The sequence below is a fragment of the Cetorhinus maximus genome, chromosome 15 (assembly GCF_964194155.1).
Source record: "Cetorhinus maximus chromosome 15, sCetMax3.hap1.1, whole genome shotgun sequence".
Taxonomy (NCBI): Eukaryota; Metazoa; Chordata; class Chondrichthyes; order Lamniformes; family Cetorhinidae; genus Cetorhinus; species Cetorhinus maximus.
The window spans coordinates 48,178,851-48,198,564 of record NC_135893.1 but is presented as its reverse complement, the minus strand read 5'-3'; the positions used below and the strand labels follow the sequence as shown (position 1 = coordinate 48,198,564).

The window sequence follows — 19,714 nt, the reverse complement described above, 5'->3', positions numbered from 1 at the left end:
ACTAATACATAAAGCAGTTAAAATGCTAATGGCGAAGGTGCGAACTATAAGCAATTTATAGCTCGTCTCTGTAATCAGTAAAAGCAATGTGCTGTGACATTTCTTGTCCTGGATGGCCTGGCCAAGCCTTCATGTGAAGGCATGAGCCCCAGTATCACTCTGAGCCAGGAAAAGAACAGGTGAAAGGATTTGCAGACAAGGAACTTGCAAGTAAGTGTTTTCCTGCACGTCCCCCTGAATTTAATGACAGGTCATCTTTAGAACTTGTGCAACAGGTTTCCTGTATCAGGCTGTAAGGTAGTGGAGATCGGTGATTGAAGGGGTCAGGTGAAGGGGCTGGTGAATTGGACATTGATCTCACTAAGTGGCAAAGCACACACATTTTTTTCTGCCATTCTGGGCAATAGTATTGACTATATTGGGCCCATCAGGACTCGGTGGAAGTCCTAATGCACGGACCTCCATGGGAATCGACCAGGAAGTTAAAACTTCCGATGGGCAGCTCCCCTGCTTTCTGGGACCCATCTATGAATGACCCTGACTCTGAATAGAGTCAGAGACTTGGGAGAGACCCACGGTACTTATCTGAGTAATTAGCCAGGAAATATTAGACGAATTAAAACCTAGTCTAACATCTGGGTAACTACAAAACCGACCCCCTCCCTGACTACCATCCCCAACCCAACCACCCAACTACCACCCCCGATGCAACCTGACTAACCCCCAAACCAACTACCCACTGAACCAACTACCTACCTCTCCCACCCATTCATTCATTCGCTAACATTCAAACTGGACCTTCAAATTTACCATACAACAGCTGGTGCTCTAAAAAAGGGCATGTCTTCTGCACTGATCCTCTTTGCAGGTTTCTGCGTGGATTCCTATACTGAGGGAGTACTTCAGGATGGTGCATTGGAAGTTGGACTCTTTGAAACGTAACCAGGTTAAGTGCGCTGTTTTCGAAATAATCAGTGTCAGACACAGCAGCTCCAACACTGATGGGAAGATTTCGGTCAATGGTCATTTGGTAGTACAGAACTTGAGTATTGCTGAAAAGAAAGAGAGACATTCTTGTGGAAGCTTTTTGCCTTGCACTCATCAGCAAAATTTGCAAGAAAACACTAATGCCAGGGGAAACAACAATTTATACTGTATGAGAAAAGAGTGCTGATTTGGCTGGCAAGTGAGCTCTGATTGGTAAAGGCATTGCCATGGAGAGTGCACCAGTTGATGATGACTAACAGTTAACTGCCAAACATTGTTTGAAATTTTTAACCAGGCAGCTTACTCTGATTGGTCAAGCCATTGCCCTGGGAAATGAACGAGCAAATGGCTGTAACTTATTTTGTTTAGCTCAAACAGGCACAATGTGTGTACATGTTCTTTCTGTCTGCAAAGAACAGGGCCCCGTGTATTAATATATACAGCTTCCAACACACGCAAATGTGCCACGCTGCGAACCAGATTGATAATTTTAAATTGGTTGTCAGCATAATTCTTAGCACACTGAGGATTATTTAGCAAATTATTTAGCAGATTATTTAGATGTGATTTGCAATTGGACAGCATTTGCTAAATATTTGTTATATTAATACACAGGGCCCTGTTCTTTGCAGACTGAAAGAACATGTACACAAATTGCACCTGTTTCAGCTGAACAAAATTGGTTACAGCCATTTGCTGGTTCATTCGCCAGGGTAATCTCTTGACCAACCAGAGTCAAGCTGCCTGGTTTGAATTTCAAACAATACTTGGCAGTTAATTGTCAGTCCCCATTAAATGGTGCATTCTCCATGGCAACGCCTCTACCAACCAGAGTCCACTTGCCAACCAATCAGCACTCTCTTCTCAGATTACAAATTTGTTGTTTCCCCTGAAATTGGTATTTTCTTGCGAATTGTCCTGATGAGTACAAGTTGAAAAGCTTCAACAAAAAATGTCCCTTTTTCGGCAATATTCAATTTGGGCCAATGTTATAATGTTACTTGGTCTCAAGGTATAAGATGGCCAGTGATTCAGGGACTGCCAATGTAAAGAGACCTACTCCTTATCTTCACCCAGTGAATGGGACACTCATTAGGGATTGCAAGACACTGGTTCATCTTCCATGATAGTAAATGATGGTATGGTGAAGAACTTTCAAAAGCAAAGTTGACTACAGTTTGGAACTCCCGATGATACAGAATGCTTGTAGTTTGAATTTAGCTAGAATATTTTACTGTAGAAACCATTGGCGGAAATAAGGTACAGGGATTCCTATCCCTGGAAAAACTTAGGCAGCTGAGGAGATTTCAGTTGGAAAGTTTGCCGAGGTAGCTCCCAATCCTGTAAGTGAGGGATGTGCAGGTGGCAGAGGCAAGTGGTGCAGCAAACGATTCTATGGATTTCATAGTTCAAGGAGGTCTGCAGAGTACAAACTAAGGTAGCATGGGGGAATGGGGCATGGAAATTGGATGGGTACTTGAGAAAAAGAAACTCACAGGGCAAGCAAGGAATGGGCATGTCTGGATTGCTCTACAGAGAGGCAGCATGGACTTGATGGGCTGAGTAGCCTCTATGTATCATATTAACTGTATAACCCTAAATGAAGGCCAGCCATGCCTGAGGGCTCATCTTACAGAATAAAATTATAGAGATATCATAAATGAAGGAGATTTTTTTTTAAACACGTGAGGAGGAGGTGGAATTTAATTCTTTCAACCACATTGCTTGATGTTTTCTACTTATTTTTGGAAGGAAAATTAAATGTCATCCAATTAGACAGGTAGAAAACCTAAACCTGCTGAATATAAAAATGTGTGCAGAGGAAGCAAACTTAATTTAATACTGTTTGCAACTTGTTCCTCGCTTCAGCTAATCAAATGAGTCAAATTCATTATACCTACAAATGTTCTGAGAATTTATCTACATTAGGACTTGATGCAATGATAATTAAATGGATGTGTTTTTAATCACCTTCATTCCAACAAGTTAATCTCCACAGAATTGTGACCATTGGGATCATTCTTTTCTTGCCTGGTGGAAAACCTGCAACTTACAGCATTAAATGACTTCGTTCAAGTTCACTTTTGTCCAAGGCACTGCCGGTCAGGTCAGTCTGATCTAGAGAGTTGGCCTCTGTCTCCTTCACAACTTCTGCAGGTTCAAATACCTCATCAGGATAGGTTGACAACTCTTCATGTAGGACTCCTTCCTGGCCAAAAGAAATAAAAAAAATTCAAGAGAGAAAAATCTCAGCAGATTATTAAACTGTTAGTAATCACACCATAATACTAGCATTATGATTAAGTATGAGTTGTGTACCAACACATTTTTCTCTCATTAGTTATATGAGCTTGCCCATTCTTGCACAACGACCACTAGATGGAAATATTTCAAAGCTGATGCAGCAAAGTGAACGGATGCCTGTGCACCGTGAGAATTGTGACGTTTGATACTGCACAGTGTATCATTTCCACGTGCTAACCAGCTTTTATTCTCAATAAACAGCTCACTTCAAGCTTAACCCATTCCAAACTCAAAGGGAGCATGCCAGCAAAATAATCCTGGTAAAGAAGACTCCAAAAAGTTGAGAAATCTAGAACTGTGTCCACTTGCACTGCCGTAGGACATTCCTAATGAAAACTCGGATGGACTAAAAAAAACACCTCAAATTGTAAAGCACTGGTGAACTTTCTCTATCTGCTATCAATTACGAGACCTATCAAGGAATACTCAAAATTCAGCAAGTAGTTGAGAGGTTCTTCAGTTCAAAAGGATTATGTTTCATGGATTTTCATGTTTATTCAGTGTTGTTCATCGCTATACATCAAACAATGACAATATCACACTCATGGTAATGGGGATTATCTTAAATCATGCCATCTGCACCAGCCGGTTAACATTCAGCATTTAACAATGCAAGGCTATATGTTGTCCTTTAAGGAAACTGATATTCTACCAAGCTGACTACTTGGACAGTCCCCTGGACCAGAACACTGCAAAAATCCTAGATATAGTGAGATTCAGCATTGCCACAGCAGGGCTAGAACACCGTTTGTCTCCTTTAGTCACTTATTAAAAGAAACTATTGACTATTGCTTTACTATACTTTTCACATGCCTGTTCTCAAGAGAGTGCTCATCTCTCTATGACTTCTAAGATTCAGCGCATGAACACAATGCAGCAATTTGACATTTTATAAGGGAGATTGTTCATTGGAAAGTAAAATGCAGTCTGGAGAGCGTAGTGGACTTCAACCAGGAGGTCCAAATATGCCTCACAATGAGATTCATACCCAGGTTTCACACACATGGCATAATTTACCAGCATGGCTAGACTACCGGAGAGAAAAAGAAAGCTACTGTGGGAAAGATTTCTCCCAATGTTGTTCACGTGCTTTCAGGTGAGTTTACTCAAGAGACTGAAAGAGTCTGAGAAACAGTGTTGATTATTGGGGTGATGCTGGTTTTGGGCTACTTGAATTATAGAGGAAATCACAAACACTATCCTATCATCCATTTCTCCTTGGAGCAGCCTTGTCGCTAACTTGATTTTCCCTGATCAAGCTGCACATAACAACCGCAGAATTAAACCCTTCTGAAGCTTTGATAGAAGAGGCAGCAAAGCAGATCAAAGCAGTCATCCTCAAATGAGAAATGTTCTTGGAAAATGCCCCTCCTTTTTGTAATATTCAGAGTCTAGTGTCCTTGTTTTACAGGACGGACAAGGCTTTCATCATATATAGGCTAAATGTGAAATATTAAGAGTAGAAATCCATAGTAGGCAAAACGAATAATTACAATTCTGTGGCCAAGAGTCTGTACAGGCTAAAAGTTCATCTTTAGAATTCCTGGTTCATCAGAGTGCACATTGAAATTTCTAGTGACTCAACTCATTTTCTATTTATTAAAATAAAGCATTGAAGCATGGAGATTTAACCAACACTGTCCTTTCATCAGTAAACCTCCCAGCATTACCAAAGTTCACAATGAGCCTTCTCTGCTAGAGTTTGGGTCATGAATTGTTTGATGGTAGATTAGGTCAGGAGACAATGCAGAAAAATCGGCACAGCCTGCTGCTAAAGTGGCGCATTAACAGATTAAGATACATCTTTGAAGAAAGAGAAAAAAGTGATGGAATTGATATTGAGATAGAATAATTTGGCAAAGAAAGCCTGCTCAATAACAAATACAGTACCTTTAGCTAGTAAAACATCTCAAGGCACTTCACAGGAACATTATCAAGCAAAATGTGACACTGAGCCACAAAAGGAGATATTACAGCCTGTGACCAAAAGCTTGGGCAAAGACAGATTTCAAAAAGCATCTTAAAGGAGAGAGAAAGAGGAGGAGGAGAGATTTATGAATGGAATTCTACACTTAGGGCCTTGGTACGTGAAGGCATGGCCACCAATGGTGGAGCTATTAAAATTAGGTATGCTCAAGGGGCCAGAATTAGAGGAGCCGATATCTGGGAGGGACGTGGAGCTGGAGAAGATTAGAGATAGGGAGGGGGTAAGACCATGGAGGGATTTAAAAATAAGAATGGGAATTTGAGATTCGAGGTGTTGCTTAACTGAAAGCCAATGAAGGGAGGTCAAGGACCATAGGGATGATGCAGGAATGGAACTTATACGAGTTAGCATATGGCAACATGGATGCCCTCAAGTTTACAGGGGGGTAGGAAGTGAGATGCCAGCCAGGAGTGAATAGTCAAGTTGAAAAGTAACAAAGGCATGGATGAGTGTTTCAGCCGCAGATGACCTGAGAGAGGAATGGAATTGGGCGATGTCAGGGAGGTGGAAATAGGCAGTCTTGCGATGTCACAAATATGTGGTCAGAAGCTCATCTTGCAATTAAATATAGCACCAAGGTTGTAAACAGTATGGTTCTGCCTCAGACAGTGTTCAAAGAGAGGGATGGAGTTGGTAGCTAGTGAATGGAGTTTGAGACAGGAACCAAAACAATATTTAATTGGGGGAAATTTATTCTCATCCAGTACCAGATGTTGGATATCAGTCTGATAATTTACAACAGTGGGGGAGTCGAGGCAAAGCCCACATGTTGTCAGCGTACGTGAAAACTAATGCTGTGTTTTCGGATGATGTCACCGAGGGGTGGCAGACAGATGAGAAATAGGAGGGGCCAAGGATAGATCCTTGGAGGACACCAGAGGCAACGATGTAGGAGCAGGAAGAGAAGCCATTGCCGGGGATTCGATGGCTATGATTAGTTAGATAAGAATGGAACCAGGTGAAAGCAGTCTCACCCAGCTGGACGACAGTGGAGGAGGATGGTGTGGTCAACCATGTCAAAGGCTGCAGACAGGTCAAGAAGGGTGAGGAGGGAAAATTTACCTTTGTCACAGTCACATAGGGTGTCATTTGTGATTTTGATAGGAGCTGTTTCAGTCCTGTGGGCAGAAATCTGACTGGAGAGATCCATGGGGATGGGGGTGGTAGTTTTCATGGACAGAGGGATCAAGGAGAGGAGAGGAGTCACAATCTGAGGACAGAGAATCGGTAGCAATGTCAGCTAACATAGGAGGCAGGAAGTGAAGTTAATGGCCAGCAGTTTAGTGGGAATAGGGTTAAGGGAGCAGGAGGTGGGCCTCATGGACAAGGAGAGCTCAGGTGGGGGCAAATGGGGAGATAGGAGAGAAAGGTGTAAGTTTAGGGTAAGTTCAGGGGGTCTTCGGAGGATGTCCAGCTTGGTGAGCTAGAGGATGGGAGAGAAGTGACAGAGGCAGCTGATCAGATGTACTTAATACTTAGTGATAAAGAAATTCATGAGCTCCTCATGGAGGTGAGGGTGGAGGAGGCAGAGTAGAGAGATTTATGAAGGCAGTTTACAGTTGAGAAAATAAGTCACTGGTTATTTTCATAATCCAGGACGATCCTGGAATAATGAGCAGTTTTGGCAGCCCAGGGAAGTAAATCTAAGGAATATTTGTAAAAAGTGGATCAGAGGAGGAAAGCTCTACCACAATGTAACAATTTTTCCCATGTAGAGTATTTGTGGAATGCTGTCTCTGATTCAATGAAAAGTAAAAGCAGGAAAAATCTAGATTGTGGCCTTATGCGTAATTCAGGTTGGAGCAATCTTAGAGCTAATAATCCAATGTTAGAACTTGACTTTGGGCATGGCAGCTCCCTACAGTCAGCCATTAATGTCTGAGGCCTACAATGCGCTTGAAGCACATGTGCAGATCTTTGTGTGTGTGAAGAGTGCTGGGAGATCAAGCACAAACTGTACAGGAGATCAAATTTCTATGCAGATTGGGGAACCATTCATTATGTGGTTGCACCACTTGAACAATGTTCCAGACACACAGCGCCCATTCCAAATGAATACTTGACAGGGACACCTCAGAGAAGATTTTTATATTGACTCCTCGGCGGCCCTCTCTGCTGTGGGCCTAGCCTTCATTGAAACACTTTGCTCATTTAGCGCCGTTAGTCTTTTACTCAAAGGCTACCTTGTGTCATATATTAAAAACAATTGTAGTCCCGTAAGAGCATCAGGCAGCCCTCTCTGTTACTGCTGATGTCCTTGGGGCAACCTAACCACATGTGCTAAGCATCCAAAACACTACAGAACTCTTGTATTATTGTGTGAGGTCAGTTCATTTGGGCATGGTCATGCATAATGTCCGAAGCAGCAGTCTCTGGGGTTCTGTGCCAGGACTGTATTATATACTTCACTGTTTTGAAACAGATTGATCTAAAGTATTAGGAATCCAATATAACCCTAGCAAATATACAAAAGCCCATGCATTCCTATCTGAAAGGCAACTGAGTGACAAAGAATTATCTTTTCATTGTTTTATTCAGAGTTCTATTTCAAATATAACATATGCTTCAATTCTTTGAAACAATCTGGAATATACTTTCTATGAGGGGAAAAAAAAATCATAGATCATGTAAAAACAGGGAATTTTCCAAACTTCCAAACAGAATAGATGTCAACAGCAAATGATGGTGGAATATGCTGCAAATTAAAACATGCCGCACTCTGTGCTATGTGATCTCACCCTTGCAAAAAATGAGGTATCCAGCTCATCGGGGAAATCCACAGTGTCCTCTTCCATAAAACTGGGTGGATTAAAGCTGCGTCTCTGAGCCCGCCGTGTTGCACTTTCCCTGAGAGAGCGCCCCTGTAAAAGATATAAGAGACCTCGTGAGTACACAACTAAAGGCCACTGCATGAGTGTTCTGTAGAGGTTTCCCATGTATACAAGTCGTCACTGGTGTGAAGAAAATGAAAGACTTACATTTACGTAGTGCCTTTCATGGCCTCAGGAAATTCCAAAAATGTTTTACAGCCAATAAGATTTTTTTTTGAAGTGAAGTCTCTGTTGAAATGTAGGAAACAGGGCAACTTGTGCACAGCAAGCTCCCAGCAAACAGCAATGTGATAATCTGTTTTTATGACGTTGGTTGTGGGATAAATATCGGCCAGTACACCAGGGAAAACTACCCTGCTCTTCTTCAAAATAGTGCCCTGGGATCTTCAATGTCCACTTGAAAGGGCACATGGGGTCTCAGTTTAACATCTTATCTGAAAGAAGGCACCTCCAACAGTACAGCTCTCCCTCAGTACTGCACTGGAGTGTCAGACTTGATTCCTGTGCTCAAGTCCCGTAATGGGATTTCATGCCACAACTGTGGTACACACTGCTGGCACTGTGTGTTGGTGGTGGAGGGAGTGAATGCTTAAGGTGGTGGATGGGGTGCCAATCAAGCAGGCTGCTTTATCCTGGATGGTGTCAAGCTTCTTGAGTGTTGTTGGAGTTGCACTCATCCAGGCAAGCAAAGAGTATTCCATCACACTTGTACCTTGTAGATGGTGGACAAGCTTTGGGGAGTCAGGAGGTGAGTTACTCGCTGCAGGATTCCCAGCATCTTTTTTTAAATGTATTTTTATGGCTAGTCCAGTTCAGTTTTGGGTTAATACCAACCCCCAGGATTTTGATAAGTAGCAGTCCCAGGAAATGTGAGAAAAGCTGGTTCATTTGGCAGCATAGCTCTTCGATAGCTTTTCAACATTAAATATTTGGGTGCACAACTAATAGGGTCAGTGAACTCATGAACTCTCTCCTCCTTCCCCGCCCCCTTTCCGATCCCCTTTTTCCAATAATTTATATATATATTTTTCTTTTCCACCTATTTCCATTATTTTTAAATGTGTTTCCATCCATTGTTTTATCTCTACCTTTTAGCATATTTTGATTCCCCCCCCACCCCACCCCCACTAGGACTATCTGTCCCTTGCTCATCCTGCTTTCTACCCTTAATGTCACCATTAGCACATTTCTGAGCTAATATCACCACCGTCAACACCTGAAGAGGAAAGCACAAGACTGCGAGGCATGGAGGAATGAGCACAGGGCCTGCCCTTAGGAGGATTACTGCTACTTAGGTCTCTTAAATCAAAAGGACGCAGACCTGAACAGTGATGGTGGGCAACTGGTTTATCCGTTCACTATCAGATCTGGTTGGGCCATATAAAGCACTATCAAGTCCTGTTCTCTCCTGCTTAAATGGTTCACTATTCTAGGATGATCTTGGAAAGCAAAAATAGCCCCCGTTATTACCTCTACTGTGAACCATCTTGTTAAATTCTTCTTCCCGTCCCCTCCACCCTCACCTTGAGCAAGAAATGTGTGGTGTACATGGACTTCTCAGCCCCCATCATCCTTGCAAATGTGATCCATTAGGGGAGATGGTGATGTAGTGGTAATGTCACTAGACCAGTAATCCAGACTTTTGTCCTTGGGACATGGATTCAAATCCCACCATGTCAGCTGGTGGAATTTAAATTCAATTAATGAATAAATTCAATCGATTAATTTAAAAAATCTAGAAGTGAAAGCTAGTCTCAGTAATGGTGCTATGAAACAATCGATTGTTGTAAAAACCCATCTGGTTCACTAACGTCCTATAACGAAGGAAATCTACCATCCTTATCTGGTCTGTACCTACATGCAATTCCAGACCGACAGCAATGTGGTTGACTCTTAACTGCTCTCAGAAACGGCTGAGCAGGTCACTCAGTTGTGTCAAACTGCTACAGAAAAATCGAAAAGGAAAAAACTGGATGGACAACCTGGCATTGACTTAGGCACCAGAAATGACAACAGCAGACCCAGCCATGTCAACAATGCCAAGTGCTCCTTACTAACATCTGGGGGCCTTGTGCCAAAATTTGGAGAGCTGCCCCATAGAGTATTTTCATCCATCCATGGGATACAAGCATCGCTAGCTAGGTCAGCATTTATTACCCATCCCTAATTGCCCTCAAGAGGGCGGTGGTGAGCTGCCTTCTTGAGCTGCTGCAGTGCATATGGTGTAGGTACGCCCACTGTGCTGTTAGGAAGGGAGTTCCAGGATTTTGACCCAGCGACAGTGAAGGAACGGCAATAAATTTCCAAGTCAGGATGGTGAGTGACTTGGAGGGGAACTTCCAGGTGGTGGTGTTCCCATGTGTCTGCTGCCCTTGTCTTCTAGATGGTAGTGGTTGTGGGTTTGGAAGGTGCTGAAAATGATCCTTGGTGAGTTCCTGCAGTGCATCTTGTAGATGGTACACACTGCTGCTGCTGTGCGTCGGTGGTGGAGGGAGTGAATGTCTGTGGTTCGGTTGCCAATCAAGCAGGCTGCTTTATCCTGGAAGGCGTCGAGCTTCTTGAGTGTTGTTGGAGCTGTATTCATCCAGGCAAGTGGAGAGTATTCCATCATTCCATCACACTCCTGACTTGCGCCTTGTAGATGGTGGACAGGCTCTGGGGAGTCAGGAAGTGAGTTACTCGCTGCAGGATTCCTAGTTTCAGACCTGTACTTGGAGCCACAGTATTCATATGGCTAGTCCAGTTCAGTTTCTGGTTAATGGTAAACCCCAGGATGTTGATAGTGGGGATTCAGCGATGGTAATGCCATTGAATGTCAAAGGCCGATGGTTACATTCTCTCTTGTTGCAGATGGTCATTACCTGGTACTTGTGTGGCATGAATGTTGCTTGCCACTTGCCAGCCCAAGCCTGGATATTGTCCAGGTCTTGCTGCATTTGGACATGAACTGCAACAGCCTGACATTGTCTGTAAGGTATGATTCCAAGAGTATGATTATGTCCCAATGTCACCATCATCATCCCAACTTCCTGTCCCACTGACAGTACAGACCCAGCAGAGTTGGCAGCACCGTGATATACAGTTGGTAGGGTGTTGCCGTGGGGGTCCTCAATATTGACTTCAGACCCCATAAAGTCACCGGTCGAACATGGACAAGGAAACCTCCTGCTGATTACCGTCCACCGCCTCTCCTCAGCTGATGAATCAGTGCTCCTTCATGTTGAACACCCCTTGGAGGAAACACTGAGGGTGACAAGGGCACAAAGTGTACTTTGGGTGGGGGATTTTAATGTCCATCAACAAGAGTGGCTTGGTAGCACCACTACTGGCCGAGCTGGCCGAGTCCTAAAGGACATAGCTACAAGGCTGGGTCTGCAGAAGATCGTGAGGGAACCAAGAGTGAACGACTACTAGACCTTTTATCTGTCCTTGGCACCATTGGTAGGAGTGACCACCACACAGTCCTTGTGGAGACAAAGTCCTGTCTTCACATTGAGGATACCCTCTATTGTGTTGTGTGGCACTACCACTGTGCTAAATGGGATAGACTTCAAACAGATCTAGCCACTCAAGACTGGGCATCCATGAGGCGCTGTGGGCCATCAGCAGCAGCAGAATTGTACTCGAACACAATCTGTAACCTCATGGCCTGGCATGTCCCCCATTCTACCATTCCCACCAAGCCAGGGGATCAGTCCTCCTTCAATGAAGAGTGCAGGAGGGCATGTCAGGAGCAGCACCAGGCATACCTAAAAATGAGGTGTCAACCTGGTGAAGCTACAACACAGGACTACTTGCGTGCCAGATAGCATATGCAGCAAGTGATAGAGCTAAGTGATCCCACAACAAATAGATCAGACCTAAGCTCTGCAGTCCTGCCACATCCAGTCGTGAATGGTGGTGGACAATTAAACAACTCACTGGAGGAGGCGGCTCTACAAATATTCCCATTCTCATTGATAGAGGAGCCCAGCACATCAGTGCAAAAGATAAGACTGAAGCATTTGCAACAATCTTCAGCCAGAAATGCTGAGAGAATGGTCCATCTCGGCCTCCTCCGGAGGTCCCCAGCATCACAGATGGTACCGAACTAGTCATGCCCCTAGTTAAGCTGTTTCAGTACATTTACAGCACTGGCACCTACCTGGTAATGTGGAAAATTGCAAAGATATGTCTTATTGACAAAAAGCAGGACAAATCCAACCCGGCCAATTACCAAAACAAAAATAAAAATACCTGGAAAAACTCAGCAGGTCTGACAGCATCTGCGGAGAGGAACACAGTTAACGTTTCAAGTCCGTATGACTCTTCAACAGAACTAAGGAAAAATAGAATTAGTTCTGTTGAAGAGTCATACGGACTTGAAACGTTAACTGTTCCTCTCCGCAGATGCTGTCAGACCTGCTGAGTTTTTCCAGGTATTTTTATTTTTGTTTTGGATTTCCAGCATCCGCAGCTTTTTGTCTTTATCTACCGGCCAATTACCACCACATCAGTCTATTCTGGAGGTCCCCAGCATCACAGCTGCCAGTTTTCAGCCTATTCAATTCATTCCACGTGATATCAGGAAACGGCCCTGGCAATTGCACTGAAGACTTGTGCTGCAGAACTTGCCGCACCCCAAGCCAAGCTGCTCCAGTACATCTACAACACTGGCATCTACCTGGCTATCTGGAAAATTGCCCAGGTATGTCCTGTAAACAAAAAGCAGGACAAATCCAACCAGGCCAATTATCATCCCATCAGTCGACTCTCGATGATTGGTAAATGATGGAAAGGGTCATCAACAGTGCTATTAAGTTGCACTTGCTTAGTAATAACCTGCTTACTGATGCTAAGTTTGGGTTCCATCAGGGTCACTCAGCTCCTGACCGCATTACAGCCCTGGTTCAATCATGGACAAAAGGCCTGAACTCCAGGGGTGAGGTGAGAGCGACTGTCCTTGACATCAAGGCAGCACTTGACCGAGTGTGGCATCAAGGAGCCCTAGCAAAACTGGAGTCAATGGGAATCAGAGGGAAAACAAACCACTGGTTGGAGTCATACCTAGCACAAAGGAAGGTGCTTATAGTGGTTGGAGGCCAATCATCTCAGCTCCAGGACATCACTGGAGGAGTTCCTCAGGGTAGTGTCCTAGGCCCAACCATCTTCAGCTGCTTCATCAATGACCTACCTTCCATCATAAGGTCAGAAGTGGGGATGTTCACTGATGATTGCATGATGTTAAATGCCATTCGCAACTCCTCAGATACAGAAGCAGTCCATGCCAATATACAGCAAAATATTCAGGCTTAAGCTGATGAGTGGCAAGTAACAATCGTGCCACACAAGTCCAAGGCAATGACGGTGGCATCTGGACATAATCATACTCTCGGAATCATACCTTACAGACAATGTCAGGCTGTTGCTGTTCATGTTCAAGTGCAGCAAGACCTGGACAACATCCAGGCTTGGGTTGCCAAATGGCAAGTAACATCCGCGCCACACAAGAAAGAATCTAACCATCTAACCCTTGACGTTCAATGGCATTACCATCACTGAATCCCCCACTATCAACATCCTGGGGATTACCATTGACCAGAAACTGAACTGGACTTGCCATGTAAATACTTGTGGCTACAAGAGCAGTTCAGAGGCTAGGAATTCCAAGGCAGGTTACTCACCTCCTGACTCCCCAAAGCCTGTCCACAATCTACGGGGCACAAGTCAGGAGTGCGATGGAATGCTCCCCACTTGCCTGGATGAGTGCAGCTCTAACAACACTCAAGAAGCTCAACACCAAGCAGGACAAAGCAGCCCTCTTGATTTGCACCCCATTCACCACCTTCAACATTTGCTTCTTCCACACTGACAGTATGTACAGTCTACAAGATGCGCTGCAACAAATCACCAAGGCTCCTTCTACAGCACCTCCCAAACTCGTGACCTCTACCATCTAGCAGGATAGAGGCAGCAAATGCAGGAGAACATGGCCAGCTGCAAGTTCCCCTCCAAGCCACTCACCATCCTGACTTGGAAATATATCGCCGTTCCTTCAAAGTTGCTGGATCAAAATCCTGGAATTCCCTTCCTAACAGCAGTGAGTGTACCTTGACCACATGGGCTGCAGTGGTTCAAGAAGGCAGCTTACCACCACCTTCTCAAGGGCAACTAGGGATGGGCAATAAATGCTGGTCTAGCCAGTGATGCTCACATCCCATGAATGAATTTAAAAAAAAATCAACTTCTCGTTCCTCTTCAAAGTTCCTGGACATGTTATCGCCATCCAAACCGATGCCCATTTTTCCAGGAACTCCATGTTTGATAAAACCTGTTACAGTACTGTGGCAGGGGCAGAAACTGAATTGGAGCAATTCAAAGTCACAAATGACATCCTACGTGACTGCGACAAAGGTAAACATTCCCTCCTCATCCTTCTCGATCGGTCTGCAGCCTTCCACACAGCTGACCGCACCATGCTCCTCCAAAGCCCCTTCACCATCATCCAGCTGGGTGGGACTGCTCTCACCTGGTTCCTGGTTCTATTCTTACGTAAGATAAAAGCAAAATACTGCAGATGCCAGGAATCTGAAATAAAAACAGGAAATGCCGGGAAAACTCAGCAAATCTGGCAGCATCTGTGAAGACAGAAACGGAGTTAACGTTTTGAGTCCGTATGACTCTTCTTCAGAGCTAAAGAGAAGTAGAAATGTGATGGTAAACAGTATAAAGTCCATCACATTTCTACTCTTTAGCTCTGAAGAAGTCATACACATTCAAAAAGTTAACTCTGTTTCTCTCAGGCCTGCTGAGTTTTTCCAGCATTTTCTATTTTTATTTCTATTCTTACATATCTCATCATAGCCAGAGAATTATCTGCAAAGGCTTCTCTTCCTGCATCTCCAGTGTTAACTCCAGTGTCTCCTAAGGGTCTATCCTTGGCCCATTCCTATTTCTCATCCATATGCTGTCCCTTAGCAACGTCATCTGAAAACACAGCATCAGTTTTCACAAGTTTTCCAATGGCACCTAGTTCTATCTCACCATCACCTTGAGTCCTTCGCTGACTCCAAATTATCGCACTGCTTGTCTGACATTCAATTTCTTTCGATTAAATATTAGAAAGACTGACGCTATTGTCTTCAGTCTTCACTGTAAACTCTGTTCCCTAGTTACCAGCTCCAACCCTTGTCCTGTCAACTGTTTGAGGCTGAACCAGACTGTTTACAATCTTGGTGTCATAACCTCCAATATGAGCTTTTGATGACCTTTATGCGTCATCACTTAGACCAAATCTTTCCACGAAAGATTGTCCATATTTGCCCCGGTCTCAGCTCATCTGCTGTTGCAACCTTCATCCATGTCTTTGTTACATCTAAGGCTGACCCTCTATAATCCTGAGGTCATCCAAAACTCTGCTGTTTGTGTCCTTATCCACACTAAGTCCTGTTCACCTATCACCTCTGTGCTTGCTGATCTCCATTTCCTCCTGAAGAAACAAGACCTAGATTTTAAAATTCGATGGCTAGTTTTCAAATCCCTCCATGGTCCTGCCCCTGCCTATCTCTTTAATCTCTTCCAGACCCACAACCCTCCAAGATATCTCCTTTGATCTAATTCTGACCTCTTGAATATCCTTAGATTTTAATTGCTCTAGTATTGGTGGCTGCTTGGGCTCAAAGCTCTGGAATTCCCTCCCTAAACCTCTCTACCCAACTTTTCTCTTTTAAGAGCTTCTTTAAAACCTACCTGTTTCACCAACCTGTTGGCCATGTGCCCTAACATCTCCTTACCTGCTTCCATTTCAAATTTTGCTTTATAACACTCTTGCAAAGTGTTTTAGAATGTTTTATTACGTTAAAGGCACTATTCAAATATAAGTTGTTGTGTTTTTCTCCAATTAAAAACTAAATGCAGAACTCAATTTAGTTTGCAAAGTAGGGCGTCACTATTTTGTTGTTTTCTTAAAAGTATTTTTTTCCTGAAGTTTTTGCAAGGCGATGGTTTATTGACAATCTTAAGAATAGAAGATTCTAATGAACTGGAAACTCTATTCTAGATTTTGTCTCGGGCTGCAGTCAAATTCAACTTGCCCTCATAACTTCTGCTTCATGATTTTGGAATTTTAAATCAAGTTTTGGTAAGTTCCACTGGGTGATCCTATGACAGCTCAATGTGTGATGTCAGATTCACTTGTATGTAATTGCTTGACAGGTACTTGGCAACTCTTCTGGTTGACCACATGCCTGTAGTAACAGGTGTTGGCACAAACCTGGTGTAAGGAGCATGTTACAGAATGAGCTTTTTCTCAGTCAACGATCCAGGCAATAAGTTGGTCAGGTAACTATAAATAAGGTTAAGTAATTGGCTGTATGAGTGGATGGACTGTAAATTAAAACAACAAAGGGGAGACAGAAGGGTAAAGATCCACTGATAAGTATCTATATATTATTATGCAATTGGAGCAATATAATATTCTAAATCCTAATTGTAGTAATGACATTTACATGCAATGAAAACAATGACAGAACTTCCCAGGGTCACTATCAGGGCCTCAAAGTTCTGCCTGACCACTCCAAAAACAACAATAAATCTTTATCTAAAGATATTCATAAAGCAATATTTAACAGGACTATTCAACTGTCAACTCATGTATCTGAGATACACCATTAAGCTGTTTGTCTGCACAACCAGTAGACACAAGGCTAAAGTTGAGAGAAATTTTATTCAGAGACATTTTGATTTGGTAAATGCATCCACTGTATGGAAATGTAACCACTTTTGCAATTAGATAATCAGAATATTGACACTGCATCAGTGTCATGACCATTGGTTAGAACTAGAATAATTACTTTATTCAAGATTTTGTACTTCCAGTTGTGTCAGTTTTAGGTATTGGCCATGACAGTGACTTGGGCAGTACAACACATTGGTGAATTTGTCATATTGAAACACAACTATTTGTCACTCTCCAAAGGATTTATGGATCATTGTACTCTTCACCTACCTTTACCAGGGCTGCTGCTGCCCTGAAACTCATCTTAGCCACAGACTCCCTCTTTCTTCGTTTGGGAATACGGTTGTATCCGGAGCGGGAACTGGTGAAGGAGCACAGGGATGCAGCACCAGGAGTGATTGGAGTGTGTGGAACACTGTAGCCATCGCCATCATCAGGCATTCGAAATGCTCTTCCTCTGGCTAGTGGGTCTACAATCTGCATGGAGTTAAAAAGAAGTAATGGAATAAAATCACTGTAGTGAAGGGCTTTCAGTTTATCTGGGGCATATCGGACACAGGCAGGGATGCAAACCAAGCAGAATCTTATTTGCCACTTGTTATACAACATGCCTGATGTACAGCTCCATTAAAGTCAATAGAATTGACCATTGAGCAGAGTGTACAACAGGCGACCAGTGAAATACCACGTGCTTCACATTCCTGCCAATGTCAGTTTACCCCTCATTATTTTTAATGCAAGCAGATTTTTAGAACCATATTACAAGATAGTATATCAGTGTATATATTAGTCTACAACAATGGCCCAAGTCCTGTTGGGGAATTCTCCATTACGGTGGCACATCTATAAGACCGGCAGGCACATTTAAGTGAAACGAAAGAAAGATGAAATGAGGGATGACCCATGTCGTGTCACATTTACTCTCACGGGCAGCAGAAGACATTTATAACAAGTCGACCTCCATCATGGCGATTGCCATTTGCCTGTAGTTGTTACATTTATATCACTGTCACTTAGACTAAAAAATAATGGCACTGGTGTCATGAAGCTATTAATGTATATAATATTATTGGAAAATATTTTTATTTTAAAATAGCGGTTTAGTCTGGGTGCTTTGATGTGTCCTAGTTTTGAGATGTAAACAGAGAGGCAGAGTGCATTTGCATTTTTTGAATACAGCATTCAAGAAGTGGGGTGAAAATTGACACCTATCTAGCAGATACCAAGCAATATGTTTATATTATTAATAAAATTGGTACTATGAAAGGGGTTTTATTGTTGGAGAGGTTTAGTTCAGAGATTGGTGGTACAATGAGAATTTACATTCAATGAGCTGTGCTAGGTATAACAAGACATGGTTTTGTGTGTGTAAGGGCAGAGGCAATGCAACATCAAAGCAACTGTGAGCCTACCACTGTCTGTACAGGAACCAAAGTGAAAAGAATCTCATTTTGAATTCGTAAGGTGAAAATGCTTTCCCTGGTGTTTGGTTAAGTCTATGGGTTGCTGTTGCCTTAATGGAGATTAGTTTGGGAATTTGTTAATAGTGACGATAGTAGTAGTTTGTAGCCATGTATATGTGTTTAATGTGTTGTAACTTAATAAAATGTTTCATTTAGTTTCATATAAAACCTCTCGAGCACTGGTGGTCTGATTCCTGAATTTAGAGTTGCATCTCAAACATAACACTTAAAATTATAGGTTATGACAGTTGTTTAAAGTTTCCCTCTGGGATTTTTAAATAACTCAGCTTTACCAACCGCACGGTCATAACAACCTGGTATCGGAATGATTCATGACTTTCATGTAGTTCCTAACTGCATTTAAATGACATATTCATGGCCTATAAATTTGCAGTTGAAACAGTAGTGAAACTGTCAGTGTTTGCCGTCATTACAATGGTGAAACTGACAGAAACTTCTGTTGCCTGCACAGGTGTAGTTAAATGTGGAAACCCAAAAGTTCCTTGCTCCTCCACAGGTGCTCCAGGAAATCTGCACTGTTGTTTTGAGCTATGTAACACTGGAGTGAAGTACTGGACACAGCTATAGCAACTGATGGTGCTGATGCCGAGAAGTAGAATAGGTAAGAAATTCTTGGGGTACGTTTGGAACTTCTACCCATCCCATGGCATCTTTCCACGTTTTTTTAAACAATTTGTCTTAAAATTACAAGAACTTTACACCGGCATTTCAGCCTCTCATCAAAACATCTTTTCATTATGGTTTGTGACTCTGAACTTCCCATTGCGCAGAATATAGAAAGAACTTCATGATCTTAGATAAGGGAGTTTCATTGAGAGAACTCAAATGCGCAAAGCTGAATCTACCTATTTAAATTCTAGCAGGCCACAGTTCTGCCCAGGTTAAGTCCTGGCTTGTTACCTGCTCCTCGTTACTGTCAATAGAATTAGGAAGCAAGGTGAGCTATAGCTGGCGTGATGTTTGGTGGCTGCCATCATGCTATAAGCCTTTCCTCTTTCAGAGGTGTCTGTTTGGAAGGAAGAAGATACAAGAACCTACTGTACATGTTGAATGGGCCGAAAATGGGATGAAGATCTGATAGAACCACTTCCTGCCATACCCAGCAAGATAATGGTGGCTTTGCATTGCCATAGCCCAGAAACTTAAGGGTTAATGAATACCCAGTATCACACAGGATAATGAATAAAATATCACACAAGGAGCATTTGCGAATATTAAAGTGTAATTGTTTGGGTGCAATGTTTTTCTTATTTCATATTGATGCCAATACACTAAATAAACCAATGACAATATTGCAATATCAGTGTCTCCCAAAATTATGAAGTAACAGGTAATCTTTGTACTTGGCCTTTTTTGGCCTACAAAGAGTACCAATATTTATCACATATACACTGCAAACCAATTT

At 42.8% G+C, this 19,714-nt stretch overlaps 1 protein-coding gene across 10 annotated transcripts in view; it reads right to left on the bottom strand.

The window, feature by feature from the left end:
- The window catches only part of rhbdf1a (rhomboid 5 homolog 1a (Drosophila)), a 351,324-nt gene that overhangs the window by 44,474 nt on the left and 287,136 nt on the right, over nucleotides 1-19,714 (bottom strand). For all 10 annotated transcript variants that reach the window (XM_078558344.1, XM_078558345.1, XM_078558343.1 and 7 more), the window contains 3 exons: nucleotides 17,096-17,302; nucleotides 8,017-8,139; nucleotides 3,042-3,196 (listed from right to left, as the gene is read on the bottom strand). In XM_078558344.1, the coding sequence (XP_078414470.1) occupies nucleotides 3,042-3,196; nucleotides 8,017-8,139; nucleotides 17,096-17,302 (485 nt within the window). The remainder of the gene's footprint in view (nucleotides 1-3,041; nucleotides 3,197-8,016; nucleotides 8,140-17,095; nucleotides 17,303-19,714) is intronic.